Source organism: Capsicum annuum, chromosome 3, assembly GCF_002878395.1.
Source record: "Capsicum annuum cultivar UCD-10X-F1 chromosome 3, UCD10Xv1.1, whole genome shotgun sequence".
Classification (NCBI taxonomy): domain Eukaryota; kingdom Viridiplantae; phylum Streptophyta; class Magnoliopsida; order Solanales; family Solanaceae; genus Capsicum; species Capsicum annuum.
Window position 1 is genome coordinate 267,525,759 of NC_061113.1, and position 15,450 is coordinate 267,541,208.

The following is a 15,450-nucleotide window of genomic DNA, read 5'->3' on the forward strand; positions in this document are numbered from 1 at the left end:
AGAAAAATAGAGTAACCATTAAAATCTTTTTTTCATAAATAAAAGCAATCAAATAATTTATTAAATAAACTTATCAAGCAATCACTAATCATTAACACGTAAATCAAGTATAAACAAGTTTGAGATTAATTAAATTATTTGACATTGTTGGAATCTGATTTTATTAGTATTTCTTAGTTTTTGTCGAAAATATATGTTGCTCAAAACTCAAAATACATGAGATGAGTTACTATAAATAGGCGGGAGAAAAATAAATGTTGGAGTCTAAACATCTGTCTTTGCTGCGAACTTGCTCCTCCTTTCTTTCTTCAGTTACTTCCCTTTTGCTTCTCCTCGTTTTGTTCTCCTACTGGATTGTTGTTCATTTTCTTGAATACAATTTAACCCTCTGTTCTTTTCGTTGAGTAACTTTCTTGAGAGTTTGAGTGCCTATAGCCTCCCCCACCTCCTCCGCCTCCTGCTTATTCTTGGTATCCACCACCACCACCACCACCACCACCTCCGCCTCCTTAGTATTCTATGAATCCACCTCCACCACCGCCGCCTTCCGGGAGGCCTCCTCTCCCTCCGCGACCTCCTTCATCAGTTGCTCCAATGCACCAACGTTATGAAAGCAGGGCTGGTGCAGAGAAAAGGCGAAATTCTGGTTGGCGTGAATCAGGGCATGGTAACGAGGCTGTGCGATCTAAACAGCCAGCACATTCTCTTCCTCCGTTGCCAGTGAAAAAAGGCAATGCACCTTCTTCTTCTTCTTCTTCAGGGAGGGTTGAGACTGAGGAAGAGAGGAGGTTAAGGAAGAAGAGAGAATTAGAAAAGAAGCAAAAATTAAGGGAATCACAGAATAGGATTCTGCAGAAAACCCAAAAGTTAGCTTCTGGTATGAAGGGTGATGGATCAACTAGCACACCACATACATCTCACAGAAGAATTGCTCCTTTGACAGAAAATCCGTTGAAGAAGCCAACACATTTTCATGGCAAGTTGATGTAAGATGTTAATTCTGGATTTATTTACCTGCCAAGTGATTGTTTGATCATTATTATTGTTCTACCTTGGACTAGTTACCTGATTGTTTACTCCCTTCGTTTCAATTTGTTCGTTTGATTGACTCAGCACGGAGTATTTTCTTTTAAGTTGTTCCTTTGTATGTGAGGATTATTTGTGAAAATACTATGATATGTTTAACATTAGGGACAAACACATGGTTTTTCATATTGGAGATTGCTAAACGTTCTGTAATTTGTATGTACTCTGCAGATTCAGAAATGAATTACCAGATCCGTCAGCGCAGCTAAAGATTTTGTCTTTAAGAAAAGATCCTGATCGGTATGTGATTCTGCTTTCCTTTCTGCTGGTCCTCTCACTTGTATTCTGACTATTGATCGACTATTGCTTTAACGGTTGTTGTTACATTTCTCATGTTAGATGTTAGTTGTTGCAGGTAGCTGAGTGACGTTGTTGAGAATTGGAAGTTTGAGGATTGCTTGTGAGCCTAAATAGAATTTTGAGTGCAAGTACTAACATCTATTAGGAATAAAATGACCTCTGGTTTAGTAGTTAATTAGTCTGCGGTAGAGTGGGCTAGCGTTTAGCTCATCCTTGGTTGCTCTTCCCTTTCCATGTCCTTTTCTGGGAAGCAAAGCTTATACAAGGCAGGTCCTAGTTAATAGATTGAGTAATCTTATCTGATGTTGCTTTAATGTTGTGTGTCGCGTATCGTGATTTCATTTTTGAGTGCTATTTGCATTTGAATTTCTTTTCCTTGGAGTGGGAGACTGCACCTCCATTGGTTCTCCATAAGCTTTTTGATGCATCATATGGAAGTGCTTTTGGAAGGATTTTGACTATATGTTATTAATACAGATAAACGATGAATTATTGAATTGGAGACTCTGCTCGGCAGAGCGAAGCTTTTGAATGTGATGATATCTTGATGTCTTTTCCACCTTTCTTCAGCACTTGACACTTTGTGTAGCTTGTGATACATGAAACTCCAGGTTGTCGTCAGAGCATTACTGTTGTCGTTTCTTCTAAGAGCAATTCATTTAAGTGTGCAGCTTTACAAAATACGCAACTACCTCATTGGAGAAAATGCACAAGCCTGAACTATATGTTGAACCAGACCTTGGAATTCCGCTTGACCTTCTTGATCTCAGCGTATACAAGTATGTTACGTGCTCTCTCTCTTTCCTTTTTCTTTAAGCAGCACATTTTAATGGAAAAATTATATGTTATTTTTTCCTTGTCTAGTCCTCCCAAGGGTGTAAAGATACCACTTGCTCCAGAAGATGAAGAGTTGTTGCGTGATGACGATCCTATAACCCCCATCAAGAAAGTTGGAATTAAAAAGAAGGAAAGGCCAACTGATGAAGGTGTTTCTTGGTTGACGAAAACAGAATACATCTCTCCTCTTACATCGGAGTCGGCAAAACAGGTTCCTGCTAATTATAGCATATAAAGAACGTTTTTTCAACGTGAAGTAAAACCTTATTTAATTAATTGTTTACGCCATTTGCAGCCTCTGACTGAAAAGCAAGCTAAAGAATTGCGAGAAAGAAGAGGTGGCCGCAACATCTTGGAGGATCTTAACGATAGGTTATTTCTGCTTTCAGTATGCTATTCATGTCTAAGATAGTGAAAAATAGTCGAGACTTGAGACCTGAATATTGTATTCCTCAAACCCTGTTTTCAGAAATATGCAAATCCAGGAGATTGAGGCTTCTTTTGAGGCGTGCAAGTCGAGACCTGTCCATCCGACCAATCGCGAATTGCGGCCTGTCAAGGTCCAGCCACTGTTTCCCGACTTTGATCGGTAAGTCTCCTCTCATTTTTCCGTCCCTTTTCATGTTAGATATCTCTATGTTGAAGAAGAGGGATGTAAGAATTATATTTCAGTTTAATTAATGCATTTTCCCTCTATATCTTCTCGTCTTCAATAAGTATGGGGCATTGCCTTCTAATAATTAATGCATCCAATTTCTAGTCAATGAAATAATGTTTGTGTCACGTCCCAAATTAACCCCTAGGCGTATGTGGCTCCTGCTAACACCAATAGCTAGTAGAATTGATTCTCCATGTATTCACAATGTCTATAAGCATTGAGAAAAAAACATATGCAACTTCAAACACATGAAATAACCATTTAACGCAAAGTAATTGTCCAACAAGATACCACATACCGATTTATGAAAACAACAATAATTTAGACACTAGATCTCTATTCCAAATCCCACAATCCTGGAGCATCTAAACAGAGTTACATGAGTTCATCTTTCGGGAATGCAAACCCAACGAAAAGAAATATAATCTAAGAATAACTAAAGCCGAATGACAGCCTCCACGAACAATGTGAAGGCTCACCTCAGTAATGAAATCCACACGTAAAGATTGTCAGCCACTACTCTCTCCTTCTGCAACTGTGTCTGTAGATATACAAGTAACGAGTGAGTTATATATAAATATAACCCAGTAAGATCCTCAACTCGCTATTTTAATACCCCTGAACGAGTGTTAGAAAAATACAAGGCACAACAAAATACATAAATATTATGAATACAATATTTCTTATAAGGTAATGCTCAATAAGATCCAAACAGAAGTTCAAAAAGTCAGTCTGTATCTCAACTCTCACGGCTTGTCATAAATGACAGTGAAGGTGATAAGCCTAGCACCCCGACAAGTCCACAGCAGCATATATAATGCTCCAAAAGTCTACTACGCAACATGTACAAGCCCCTAACATATTACGAAAGCATAAGTATGCCCCTAACATATTACGGTATCTATGTATTCCCCTAGAGACTATACCGACGACGAAGAAAATATATCAATGCCCCAACGTCACACCTCACATATTACCACCAGGCGATTCTCACTACACTTCAAAAATACATAATCACAGCTCATCAAAGACCACCGATTCTACCAAGTGCATGTTTTTCCCAACACATGGACTAGACAGAAAAATATAATTTTTTTTATAAAATAGGCTTGAAAAGCAAGCATCAAAGCTTAAAGTCTCACTTACCCCGCTAACAACACTTTCCTCAACCTCGCAACTCGTAGAACATCAATCAAATAGCCTCCAATGGCTTCAATCTACGCAAATATATTAATTAACGAAATTAATTATGCTAGCCGAAATCATACTCATGTTCAAAAATACTAATACTCCACTGTGTATAGTCAATTCAAGGTGAAAATCAAGAATTCCCAACAATTACGAACAAACAGTGGCTCCAAGATACAAAACAACGATCATACTTTACTATTCCTTAAGATGCTTATTAATCATTCCCAAATCAATATGTAGCCCAGTCATCATAGCTAGAATCATGTTGCCCCTCATTATTATCCATCATTATTCAATCATTAAGTACTTTATATAAAAGTGGTGAAAATTGAAGGTAAGAAAATCACCTACTTATAGAGAATGTTTATGCAATTGTGGGAGACAAATTTTATTGTAATAACTGCTGTCAAATTTCAGCAGCACATACTAACAAAAAAAGGTAATGGTGTCTGCTCCCAATCTCTCTTTTTGTTTTGTCATTCCTTTAAATGAAACCCATAGCCAAACCATTTATTAATTCATGGTATCCATTATAGATGGAGTCCATTATCTCTCTATCATACATAACAATTCTTTTACAAGAACACTACCATCATAACACATATCAATTCAAATTAGAAGTGACTGTACATACCTGCAGTTTTTTACTTAGAAACAGCCTTTGCCTTCTTTGAACTCCCCCAAAGTCTTTGCTATAAGTTTGTTGTGTTTTCTTCCAATATAGGAATCAGAAGAACCCCTAATATTCTACTTCTTAAGTTGCTTTAGTCGTGGAAACTGAACAAGAGAGTGGGTGTGGCTACTCTTTTAAATTCTCTTAATTAATATTAATAATATGGCCAAAAATCGCTAGCGTCACTTCTTCTCTTTTCTTTTACAAAACTCATGGAGTCATTAGATCATAGAGATCTCTTGGTGCTGGAGATAACATGAACAAATAATGCTTCTTTGCCAGGTATAAAGACCAGTTTGTGCTTGCGAATTTCGATGGTGCTCCAACTGCTGATTCAGAAGACTACAACAAGTTGGACAAAACTCTTCGTGATGCATATGAATCACAGGTGAAATTATTTATCAAATGACTTTCTCCAAGTTTGTAATGGTTTTCTCCAGGTTAATATGCCTAGGGAAAGACTCCTTTGGTCAGTAGATGTGAAGGAGCAATTGCTAAGTGAAATAAAGATAGGCAAAATAAGCTTTTCCACATGGAAAAATTGTAAACTGAGACCCCATATATGCATATCCTCCAAATTTGTATCTATAATCGTTTTGTGATCAGCTCCTTGTCCAGCATCAATTGACCAAAGCGAGAATGTCCGATCCAAACTTTTGTTGGGTTGGAAAATCTTGAAGGCCGTTGCGAGGGTATATATAAATTCTTCTAGTCCGTGGACATAATTATTTGTCTGTGTCACCAGTTTTGATAATATTCCATTTACCCTCAGACCTCCATGAAACTATGATATATGGATGCAATCTTAATGCTTGAATTTTGATTTGCAATACACCTTGCAGGTTATTATGAAATGCTTTGAGGCTACAAGCTCAGATGCAGATAAACCTGGCAAGTTTCTAGCATATATGGTCCCTGCGCCAAATGAGGTGAAAAGTCATCTTTTTAAAATTGAAAGATTGGTTTCATGGGCATAAATCTTATTTAATGATATTCTGTTGCTTTTGGTGGATTGTGACAGCTATCGAAGGATATGTATGATGAAAATGAGGATATCTCATACTCTAAGATTCGGGAGTATCACTGGGATGTATGTACATTTTCTGAGTGCTTAACTTCGCCTAGCTACACTTTATACTTCGATAAATTACTTAGTTGTATTATTATTTCCCTCATATTCCCATTTGCAGGTACGAGGTGATGGTGCAGATGATCCTACTACATATGCTGTGGCGTTTGGTGATACAGAGGCCCATTACATGGTAAAACTCATGTGTTTACTTGTTAAACTTTTATATGTAGTTTAGCCTGGAACTTAACCCCCACTGTGGATGTGATGTGATCCAGCCTGTTCCAACGAAGCTTGTGTTGAAAAGAAAGAGAGGTAAAGAGGGAAAATCAAATGATGAAGGTGAGCATTTCCCAGTTGCCGCGAGAGTTACAGTAAGGAAGAACCAGCATATACTGCCATTTAAGAAGAAGAGGTAATGAAACCAGCCTGACTCACTTCATCTTTTTCCCGCATGACCTATATTTTTGCAGCTAAACTGATTATGACATTGATGGATCCTTTAGGTTATACAAAAGCTTTGAAGGGGGAGTGTTTTCAGGTCAATGAGAACAAGAATCCATGATGAAAAAGAATTTGCATGATGGCGATCAAGTTCAATCTTGTGGTGGCGAGTATGATGTGTGATCGACTCCTTCTCATTTATTTAGCTGATCAGATTATTTTTCAGAAAGCTAAAAGAAAGAGAGAAAGGGGTATGTACATGAGAGAAGTTGCATAAGTAAACAATGCTATGTAGTATGTACCATATAGGAATTTTGCTCTTTGGAAAGATTGAACTTTTTCTAGTAATTTGCATATTCTGTGATGATTGTCTGGCCTAACTGTTATCTTGTGTGGTCTCCCCTACCCCGTACCCTCTTCACAGATCTCGCATTCGATGCCAATTTATGTTTTAATTCCTGGTATCAGGCTATCAGCTTCCTCAAAATTATTCATTGTGCACTTTTGTGTGTCGTGGCAGTGCATAGAAATGGGCTACGAGCTGGATTCTTGGTTAGCATAAAACCTGTTTTGTGCTTTAATAGCCTGTTTGGTCAGGCATCTCCAAGGCCAAAAGGTTCCTTTTTTTTTTTTCCAAAACAAGGTCCTTCTTTTTCAAAGTTGCCAAACTTTTAGTAAAAGAAAAAATGCTTTTGAGTAGAAGCAGAAGTTATTTCCGAAAAGATGAAAAAGGACGAGCTTTGAACAAAATAAACTCTCACGAAAAGCACAGTTTTGGAAAACATTTTTGAGAACACATTTAGAAGCACTTTTTAAGAGTGCCTCACTGTCAAGATTCAATCCTACCAAGTAAAAGGTCATCTTCTCCTTTAACTGTCAAGAAGACAACGTGAATTCCAACATCCTGTCCGTTAGGGACAACACTGACTTTGGTATAACCTTGGCTTTCATATATTCCATAGGTGATTTCCAATTCATCCTGGACAGCATACATACCAAGTTTTCTGGCTGGAAAATCAACTTCCTAAAGATGACTAGAAGGACTATTCTAGCTAAGGCCTCTCTAAGCAGTATAAATAACCATATCACCAGCCATATTAACAAAATTCAGAGGAGTTATGTTGGGATACTTCCAACGCCAAATAAAAAAGAAAGATGCAGACGTCGAGGGGATTGGTGGTGGTCTGGTGGAATGGAGCGGTCCAAGGGAAATAGGATGCCAAGATGGCAACTTATGCAGAGTTGGTGGAGAGTGTAAAAATATGGCACCTGGACCTAACTCAACCTCTAAAACTAGCTCATGAAGGGATGACACACAAGACATCTCCAAGAGAGTTAGTTTCAAGTATCTTAAGTCAGTAACGAAGGTCTATTGGTAACAACCTATCTACCTTCACGAGGTAGGGGAAAGGCTTCCCAAACACTATCCTTCCCTCATATTAACTAACAATGTTACTGGTTTAGCGAAGTGGATTTGTTCAAGGCAGTAAGCTCCAAAGTGGTACGTGGAATTTCTCAACGTCTTCCTCCTTTTAAGGCCTTAGCAGTTTCAGAGCTGGATTTGATCATTCTTTTTGTTATCCCTTCCCTTCTGTCATTGTAGATCTCTGTTATGTCCCTTAAATCACTTATCAACTGCGTAGGCTGGTACCGGGATAGCAGAACTTAGCTCTTGAGATATGTCTATGCAGGTCTGGCCTTGAAGGAAAACAATTTCTATTTTTTTTATTAGCGTTCTTGTGTCAAAAGTTTCAACCACCGTTATAACAAAAAAATATGCAAGTGATTTATGCAGTAATCTTCCTTGAATGCGCCTTATATTAGACATTTTATTCTTTCTATCAGTCTTCCAGCAGCTTGTTGTTATACTAAGCATCCACACATCATTCTTCCTCTTGGGTTGATTGTTAGGTCTCGTAAGGAATCACTTCAACATTTTAAGAGGCCCTGGGCTCATGACCACGAGCAAGTAAAAAAAACTCGTGAATGTTGTGAAGGTACAAATATAATATTAGTACTATATTTATCTCTTTTTTTATCTAGACAAATAATGCATACACCTTCCCTGGGTTTGTTCTTGGACTGATAAACTGATGCAGTTCACATTCATGATAATATATGCTTCCGGCAGCCTGTAATTTCTGCAAAATGCTACTCCTTCCGTCCCAAATTATGTTTCGTGTGTGGGTGCAGGATATGTTGATAAGCATTTTTATTGAGTTGGAAGAGCTACAATAATGTTTTCCCCAACTTTGTGGAGGAAAGATTATGCTCGTTTAATCCATAAGCTTGACAACTATATAGATGCACCAGTTCAAGGTTCAGTAGTTCAAGGTTGGTAACAACTAATTTAGTAATTACTAAACTAGATAGTTGAAATAATACTGCATAGTTGAGGCATGCAATGTAGTAGCAATACTGGAGTATTTTTTTTCTTTTTTTGGTCTGGTGCATCAATGCTGAGGGTCTATCCAAAGCAACCTCTTTGTCCCATAAAGGTAGGGGTAAGGTATGCGCGCATTCTACCCTCCCAGACCCCACTTGTAGGATTACTCCAACTATGTTGCTGTTATTGTTTTGTGCAGCATTGGAGCGAAGAACGTCAAAACTGAATATATAGAGTTCATGGAAATACTACCGAGCAAGAAACTTTACCCTATCACTACTGCATAATTTAACCTCTTCTTTTAATTACTAATCCGCTTATTATGGGTTCTGGTAAAATGATTTAGTGGTGTAAAAATTATTTTTAATTATTATGAGTATTGTAAAGAAATAATCACTCATATACATTTCCCAGAGTCCATTTAACATTTTATGGATTTAAGGGACGAAGCAGACACATTTTTCTATTTTTTTTTTGGACCTCTGTGGGAGCTCCTACCTTTGTTTGCTCTCTCGATGACTGAACTCATAGCCTTAAGGCGAACAATAGTTAAGAGGATACAATAGTGAGTATTCCATTCTTAAATTCTCATCAAGGTGATAGCAGAGATATACCATTGTCTTGATATAGTGTTGATTTGATCTCTGATTTATCTTTGTTGGTGTTTGTCAAACTTATAGCATCAAGAAGAATTTGGGCATCGTGTGCGCAGGATAACGATATATGCAGAACAAAAAGTTCAAGTTTAGAAAGATTCGACATTAATTAAGAAAAGAAAGTTTGTACATTAATACGTTCAAAATATTTGTTTGAGATGATAAAGTCATGTGTTGATAACATGTCATAAAGTGTATATATATAACCCTACAAGGGAAAAAGATATTGTTTTTACCCTAAACTATACCCAAAAAGTTTAAGTCATACCTAAACTATACTAGTGACCTATTACACACCTAAACTATAAAAAAAATGAAACTATTACCTCCCCGCGACACTCATTTTAAGGCGCGTTGTTTACACTCGTTTTAGGCGCGTGAAAAGCAGAAAGGGGAATTAAAAGCTGACTAAAACGCACACGTATCATTATTCAATTACATTTTATCAATCAATTATATTTAATTAGTTTTTTATTTATATTTATATAATTTTTATTTTCTTTCTTTACCTTTTAATTTGTTTTTCCTTTTCCTTTTTTACTCTTCATCTCTAACTTCTTTCTTCTTTTCTCATTTCTTCCTCAACTCCATTTCTTATTCCTTACCTTCTCTCAACTTCCATCAATTCATCAATGAATTCACAAATTCACTTACCCTTTTATTTTTTTTTCCTTTATTATTACAAGTAGGAAGAAATTTGTTATTAGTGCTATGTGCTTTTGATTTTGTTAGAACCAAATGTGGGTTACTCAATTTTGACCCCAACTAGAAGTGCTTAAATTGTTTCTGCTTGGAGCAGTAGTGGCTTTTGTTTTGTATTAAGTCTTTAAGACATACCTTTACTTAATATAATCCCACCAGTTACCAAAAAAAAAATACGAGTTGTATTCGAACTCATAACCCACATTTCAAGATACCCACATTTCAATTTATAATTGATATTTCTCTGTGAATCTGGGTATTATTTAGACGAAATTTATTCAAGTTTAATTTAAATTAGATTGTGGATTTTTCAAATTTTATAAAATTCGATCATGGGTATCTTGAATTTCACGAGTTGGATAGTGGGTTGTTCGAATTTTACAAAATTGAAATGTGGGTATCTTGAATTTCATGAGTTCGATTTTGCATTTCTTGCATTTTAATGAATTGTGTTGTGGGTTTCTCGAATTTTACAAATTGAATTTTAAATTTATCGAATTTTATGAAGTTGAGTTATGAGTTTCTTGCATTTATTAATTGAATTGTAAATTAGTTGAATTTTATTGAACTAAGTTGTGGGTTTCTTGAATTTTCAAGAATTGAGTTTTGTGTTTGCATTTTACGGTCTGGGTTTGTCACGACCCGATTTCTCAAATCGTGATGGCGCCTACCTTATGCCACCAGTAGGCAAGCCAAATCATAGCCCGAAATGATAGGTAATGGGTTATTAGGTGGAGACAAAATAAAAGATGGCGTATGATAATAACAACCTCAATAATAAGTGAAAACTAAGAAGAAAACATATGTATTATATCAAAACGAGAGGAGGAAAAAGGATCAGCTATACAAATGAATCTGTCCTAAGACCTGATAAGGTCAGTACTAGAGTCACTACTAACAGGTATCCAAAGTACTAGACAAAAATCTAAAATGTACACAAGTAGTCTCGAGTGAAAAAGACTAACTAGAGTAGATAGAGGAGGATCAGCCTCGAACGACAGTAAGCTCACCCCGCTCTAAACCAGCACTGAAAGGTAGGAACCACGTCAACGCCAACTGCTAGTACTGGATCTGCATCAGGAAAAAGATGCAGAAGTGTAGTATGAGTACCAAAAACAACGGGTACTCAGTAGGCATCATCGACCGACTGAGCTTAATACAGAAAAGGTGTAACTACAATGCAAGGACGTAATCTGAGTTATTAGTAAATAGGGATGGAAAGGTAAACAAGTACCAAGTATGCAACGGCTGTAAAGGAATAAATTTGTGCAATACCAAAAAAAATAATGATGCAGTAATAACAAATAAATCAAACATAACCTAACTGAGCCCCCATAAGCCCACTAGGCACACTGAAGAAGATAATTAATCCAACCGTACCCCCATAAGCCGATGGGACACACAAGTGGTGAAAGTAAACATAAATAATCAGATGCCGGACTCGAACCGGAACTTAGAGTAACCCCAACTATAATCAGATGTCGAACTCGAATCGGAGCTCATAGTATCATAATAATCAATTGTCGGACTCGAATCGAAACTCATAGTAATCATAATAATCAATTGCCGGACTCGAACCGAAACTTATAGTAATCATAATAATCAATTGCCGGACTCGAACCGGAACTTATAGTAACCATAACCCACCGATAATATTAAAATCCATATCATAACAATATAAATGTCTAAATAATCATTTATTAATCTTAATTAAAAAGGGATAAATTCAAGGTTTTGCAATTTAGCTTCACGTTCTAAAGTAATAGATGCTATATTATCCTAAAAGATAATTTTTCAATATTTACTAGAACGGGGCCCTAATCCGAATAAATAAGACAATTTATATAAATCAAATAATATGCATCTACAAGTATTTATTCAAAGCTAGCATAATAGTTCACAATTTCGGTATATAAGCTCAATCTAAAAGTAGGTAAACCTAGCCTACTGAGTACCCATCGTTTTTTGTACTCATACTACACTTCTGCATCTTTTTCCTGATGCAAATCCAGGTACTAGCAGTCGGCGTTGACGTGGTTCCTACCTTTCAGTGCTGGTTTAGAGCGGGGTGAGCTTACTGTCGTTCTAGGCTGATCCTCATCTATCTACTCTATTTAGTCTTTTTCACTCGAGACTACTTGTGTACATTTTAGATTTTTGTCTAGTACTCTGGGTATCTGTTAGTAGTGGCTCTAGTACTGACCTTATCAGGTCTTGGGAGAGATTCATTTGTATAGCTGGTCCTTTTTCCTCCTCTCGTTTTAATATAATACATATGTTTTCTTCTTAGTTTTCACTTATCATTGAGGTTGTTATTATCATACGCGATCTTTTATTTTGTCTCTGCCTAATAGCTCATTACCTATTATTCCGGGCTATGGTTTAGCTTGCCTACTGGTGGGATAAGGTAGGCGCCATCACGATTTGAGAAATCGGGTCGTGACAAGTTGGTATCAGAGCTTAGGTCACACTGGTATTGTTAGTACTGGAGCCGATGTTTAGTAGAGTCCCATGGATCGGTACATAGACGTCTGTATCCTATCCTTGGGAGGCTACAGAGCATTTTTAGGGAGAAAAAAATCTTATTTTCTTGATCCATTTTGTGCGTTGAGTCTGGTTAAGTTGTAATTTTTTTATTGGTTCACTCTTTATGCAGATGGCTAGGACATGAGGTTCGAGAGCAGGGGGTCGGGACCGCGGGTCCACTTCTAGAGTTCTATCTTGGGGTAGAGGTCGACCCAGATATCAAGGGCAGGGTAGAGCAGCAGCCCCTATTCGAGATCAAGTCAGGGATCCAATACCTGATCCTGTTATAGCTCCGGGGATTGAGATAGCTCCAGGTATTCCGCCACATCAGCAGGTGGGCCAGGGGGCAGCCCAGGCTCCACTCGACTTTATATCTTCTTCAGTTATTCGGGATACATTAGTTCAGTTATTGTGGTTAGTTGGTGGTCTACCGATCATGGGAGTTCAGCCAGCAGGACAGGGTGGTGTAGATTTAGGGGCACAGCCTGCGGCAGCAGCGCCTAAGGTAGAGGTTCCGCCAGCACCAGTAGTCCCACAGCCGGCAGTAGCCCAGCCACTTATGTCTACAGAGAAGCAGAAGATGTTGGGTCGATTTTTAAGATTGACTCCACCCAGGTTTGCCGGGACCCCGGGAGAGGATGCTTATGAGTTCCTATCCAGTTGCTAGCAACAGTTGCGAAATTTGGGGCTGGTTGAGGCACGAGGGGTAGACTTTGTTTCTTATTAGTTTGACACGGCAGCGAGGAGGTGGTGGACAGGTTATCTTGATTCCAGGCCAGCTAGATCTCCACCAGTGACTTGGACTCAGTTCTCCGAGGCTTTCTTGGGGAAGTATATGCCTCGTAGCATGCGTGAGCGTCTCCGGGATGAGTTTACCGTATTAAGACGGGCTCTATGACAGTGGCTGAGTATGAGGCGAGATTCCATGAGTTAGTCAGACACGCCACTATGATTCTGGATACGGAGTATGAGCGGATTCGATGCTTTGTTAGGGGATTGAGATTGTCACTCCGTAAAGCTACACAGAGTTTGGTGACTTCAGGAAAGTCTTTTTCGGAGATAGCCGAGCATGTTTATTCCATAGAGGAGATGAATCGTGAGGCCCAACGGGGCAGCGATAAGAGACCACGCTACTAGGGTAGTTATAGTGGTTCACAGTCCTCAGGCCGAGGATTTCACAGTCGGTACCCTCATCAACAGCCTTCTCAGTATCAGGGTCAGCCTAGTCGGTCAGTTCAGGCATAACTTCAGATATCCAACAGGGGTCAGCCAGTCTATTGTAATTCCAGTGGTCAGAGTAGCAGCCAGCCGCAGAGGGTTGTTCAGTCAGGATCGTCGAGTAGGGGTGGTCATTCTGGATTCGCTGAACCTTCTAGTTAGAGTAGGGTGCCTAGGGCATGTTATGACTGCGGAGTTATTGGTCACTTCACCCATGAGTGTCCTCAGCGTAGGATGATTGAGCCTCCAGTTCTGGTTGTGCAGCCGATCAGATCAGTGCCGCCGTTAGATAGGGGTGGTGTACAGGGTCGGGAGGTGGTTCCCAGGGTTCTAGAGGTGGTCTGCAGGGAGGTAGGGCAGGCGGTCGGGCAGGTACCCAGTCTAGTAGTGGACAGGGTAATTTGTATGCAATTCCAGGTAGATCAGGGGCTGAGGCTTCGGATACTGTGATCACAGGTACGATTTCCGTGTTCCATATCCAGCTTCTGCTTTGATACCAAATAAATTCATGATAAAAATAATTATAATACTTTGAATATATCATAATTAATAGAAAATTATTTTTAACAAAACCTATATTATATAATAATAATATTTTAATATTTTAAATTTACTATCTCCGCATAAAATATTAATAAATCACAAAAAAAATTATTATAAAATAATATAAATATATCATGACTTAAAGAATTTTATCAATATCGAAAATATTCTATAAGGGTACTAAATTATATTTCTACCAAATGCCAAATTAAATTAAATAATCCACGATACATTTAGTTAGTACTAAAATTATATGAAAATACAGGAAAATGGCCGTAAGGGTCATTACAGGGTTATGATTTACTCGAATTTTATCGAATTGGGTTGTGGGTTTCTAGAATTTCACAAAAAATGGCGAAAATTGGGAAATAGTGAAAGGATTGAAGTGATTTTATTTGTCGGATTCAGATTGCTTTGATCTGATCGAATCCGTTTGTTTATCAATAAATGAGTTTTGCCCAGATTTTAACTAAAAGAAAAAGGATTGAAGGAGATGATATTTTTTAAAATTCACTTTTAAGAAAGAGAGAAAAAGGATTTAAATTAAAAAGAAGAAAGAAAAAAGAAGAATTTATGAAAATAATAAATTTATTATTTTTTCGGTTGATGCTGATGTGGCGCTGACGTGACAGCTCGTGTAAAACACCACACCACATGCAAGTGGTGTAATGCCTGATAGAGTGTAAAAAGTACCACATTTTTATAGTTAAGATGTGTAATAAGTCTCTAGTACAGTTTAGGTGCGACTTAGACTTTTCGGGTATAATTTGAGGTGGAAACGATGCCTTTTAGAAAATGAAAATGGGAGCGCCATCCCAGAATAAGCCCTACAATGGGTTTGAACCTGGGTATGGAGAAAATTTTAGAGGGAGCGTGTTCGAGCCTGGATATGGAGAAAATGAACTTGGGAGTGCCACCCCAAAATGAGCCCTACAATGTGTAATCCGAATTAGTTTAAACTCCAATATGAGTTCCGAATACTAAATAGAAAATCAAAAAAACAAAATTAAACGCATGTTTTTTTTTTTTTTTTTAAAAAAGATTGGTGATGGGAAAAGTAAAAAAGAAATTAAAATATGAAAATCGAAACATCACCAACAACATAAAAATTCAAATAATCAATCAAGTGAGCTATTCAAATTTGTCTATTATTTAATTTAA

General features: G+C 37.7%; 1 protein-coding gene across 1 annotated transcript; it reads left to right on the plus strand.

Annotated features, from left to right (window-relative positions):
- Positions 1-282: 282 nt before the first annotated feature.
- LOC107865806 (protein PAF1 homolog) lies at positions 283-6,622 on the plus strand. Its single transcript, XM_016711993.2, has 12 exons — positions 283-986; positions 1,258-1,326; positions 2,058-2,165; positions 2,251-2,434; positions 2,519-2,595; positions 2,693-2,812; positions 5,028-5,133; positions 5,588-5,674; positions 5,767-5,835; positions 5,936-6,007; positions 6,093-6,229; positions 6,321-6,622. The coding sequence occupies exons 1-12, from the start codon at positions 520-522 to the stop codon at positions 6,361-6,363; spliced, it is 1,539 nt and encodes a 512-aa protein (XP_016567479.2). The 5' UTR covers positions 283-519; the 3' UTR covers positions 6,364-6,622.
- The last annotated feature ends 8,828 nt before the right edge of the window (positions 6,623-15,450 follow it).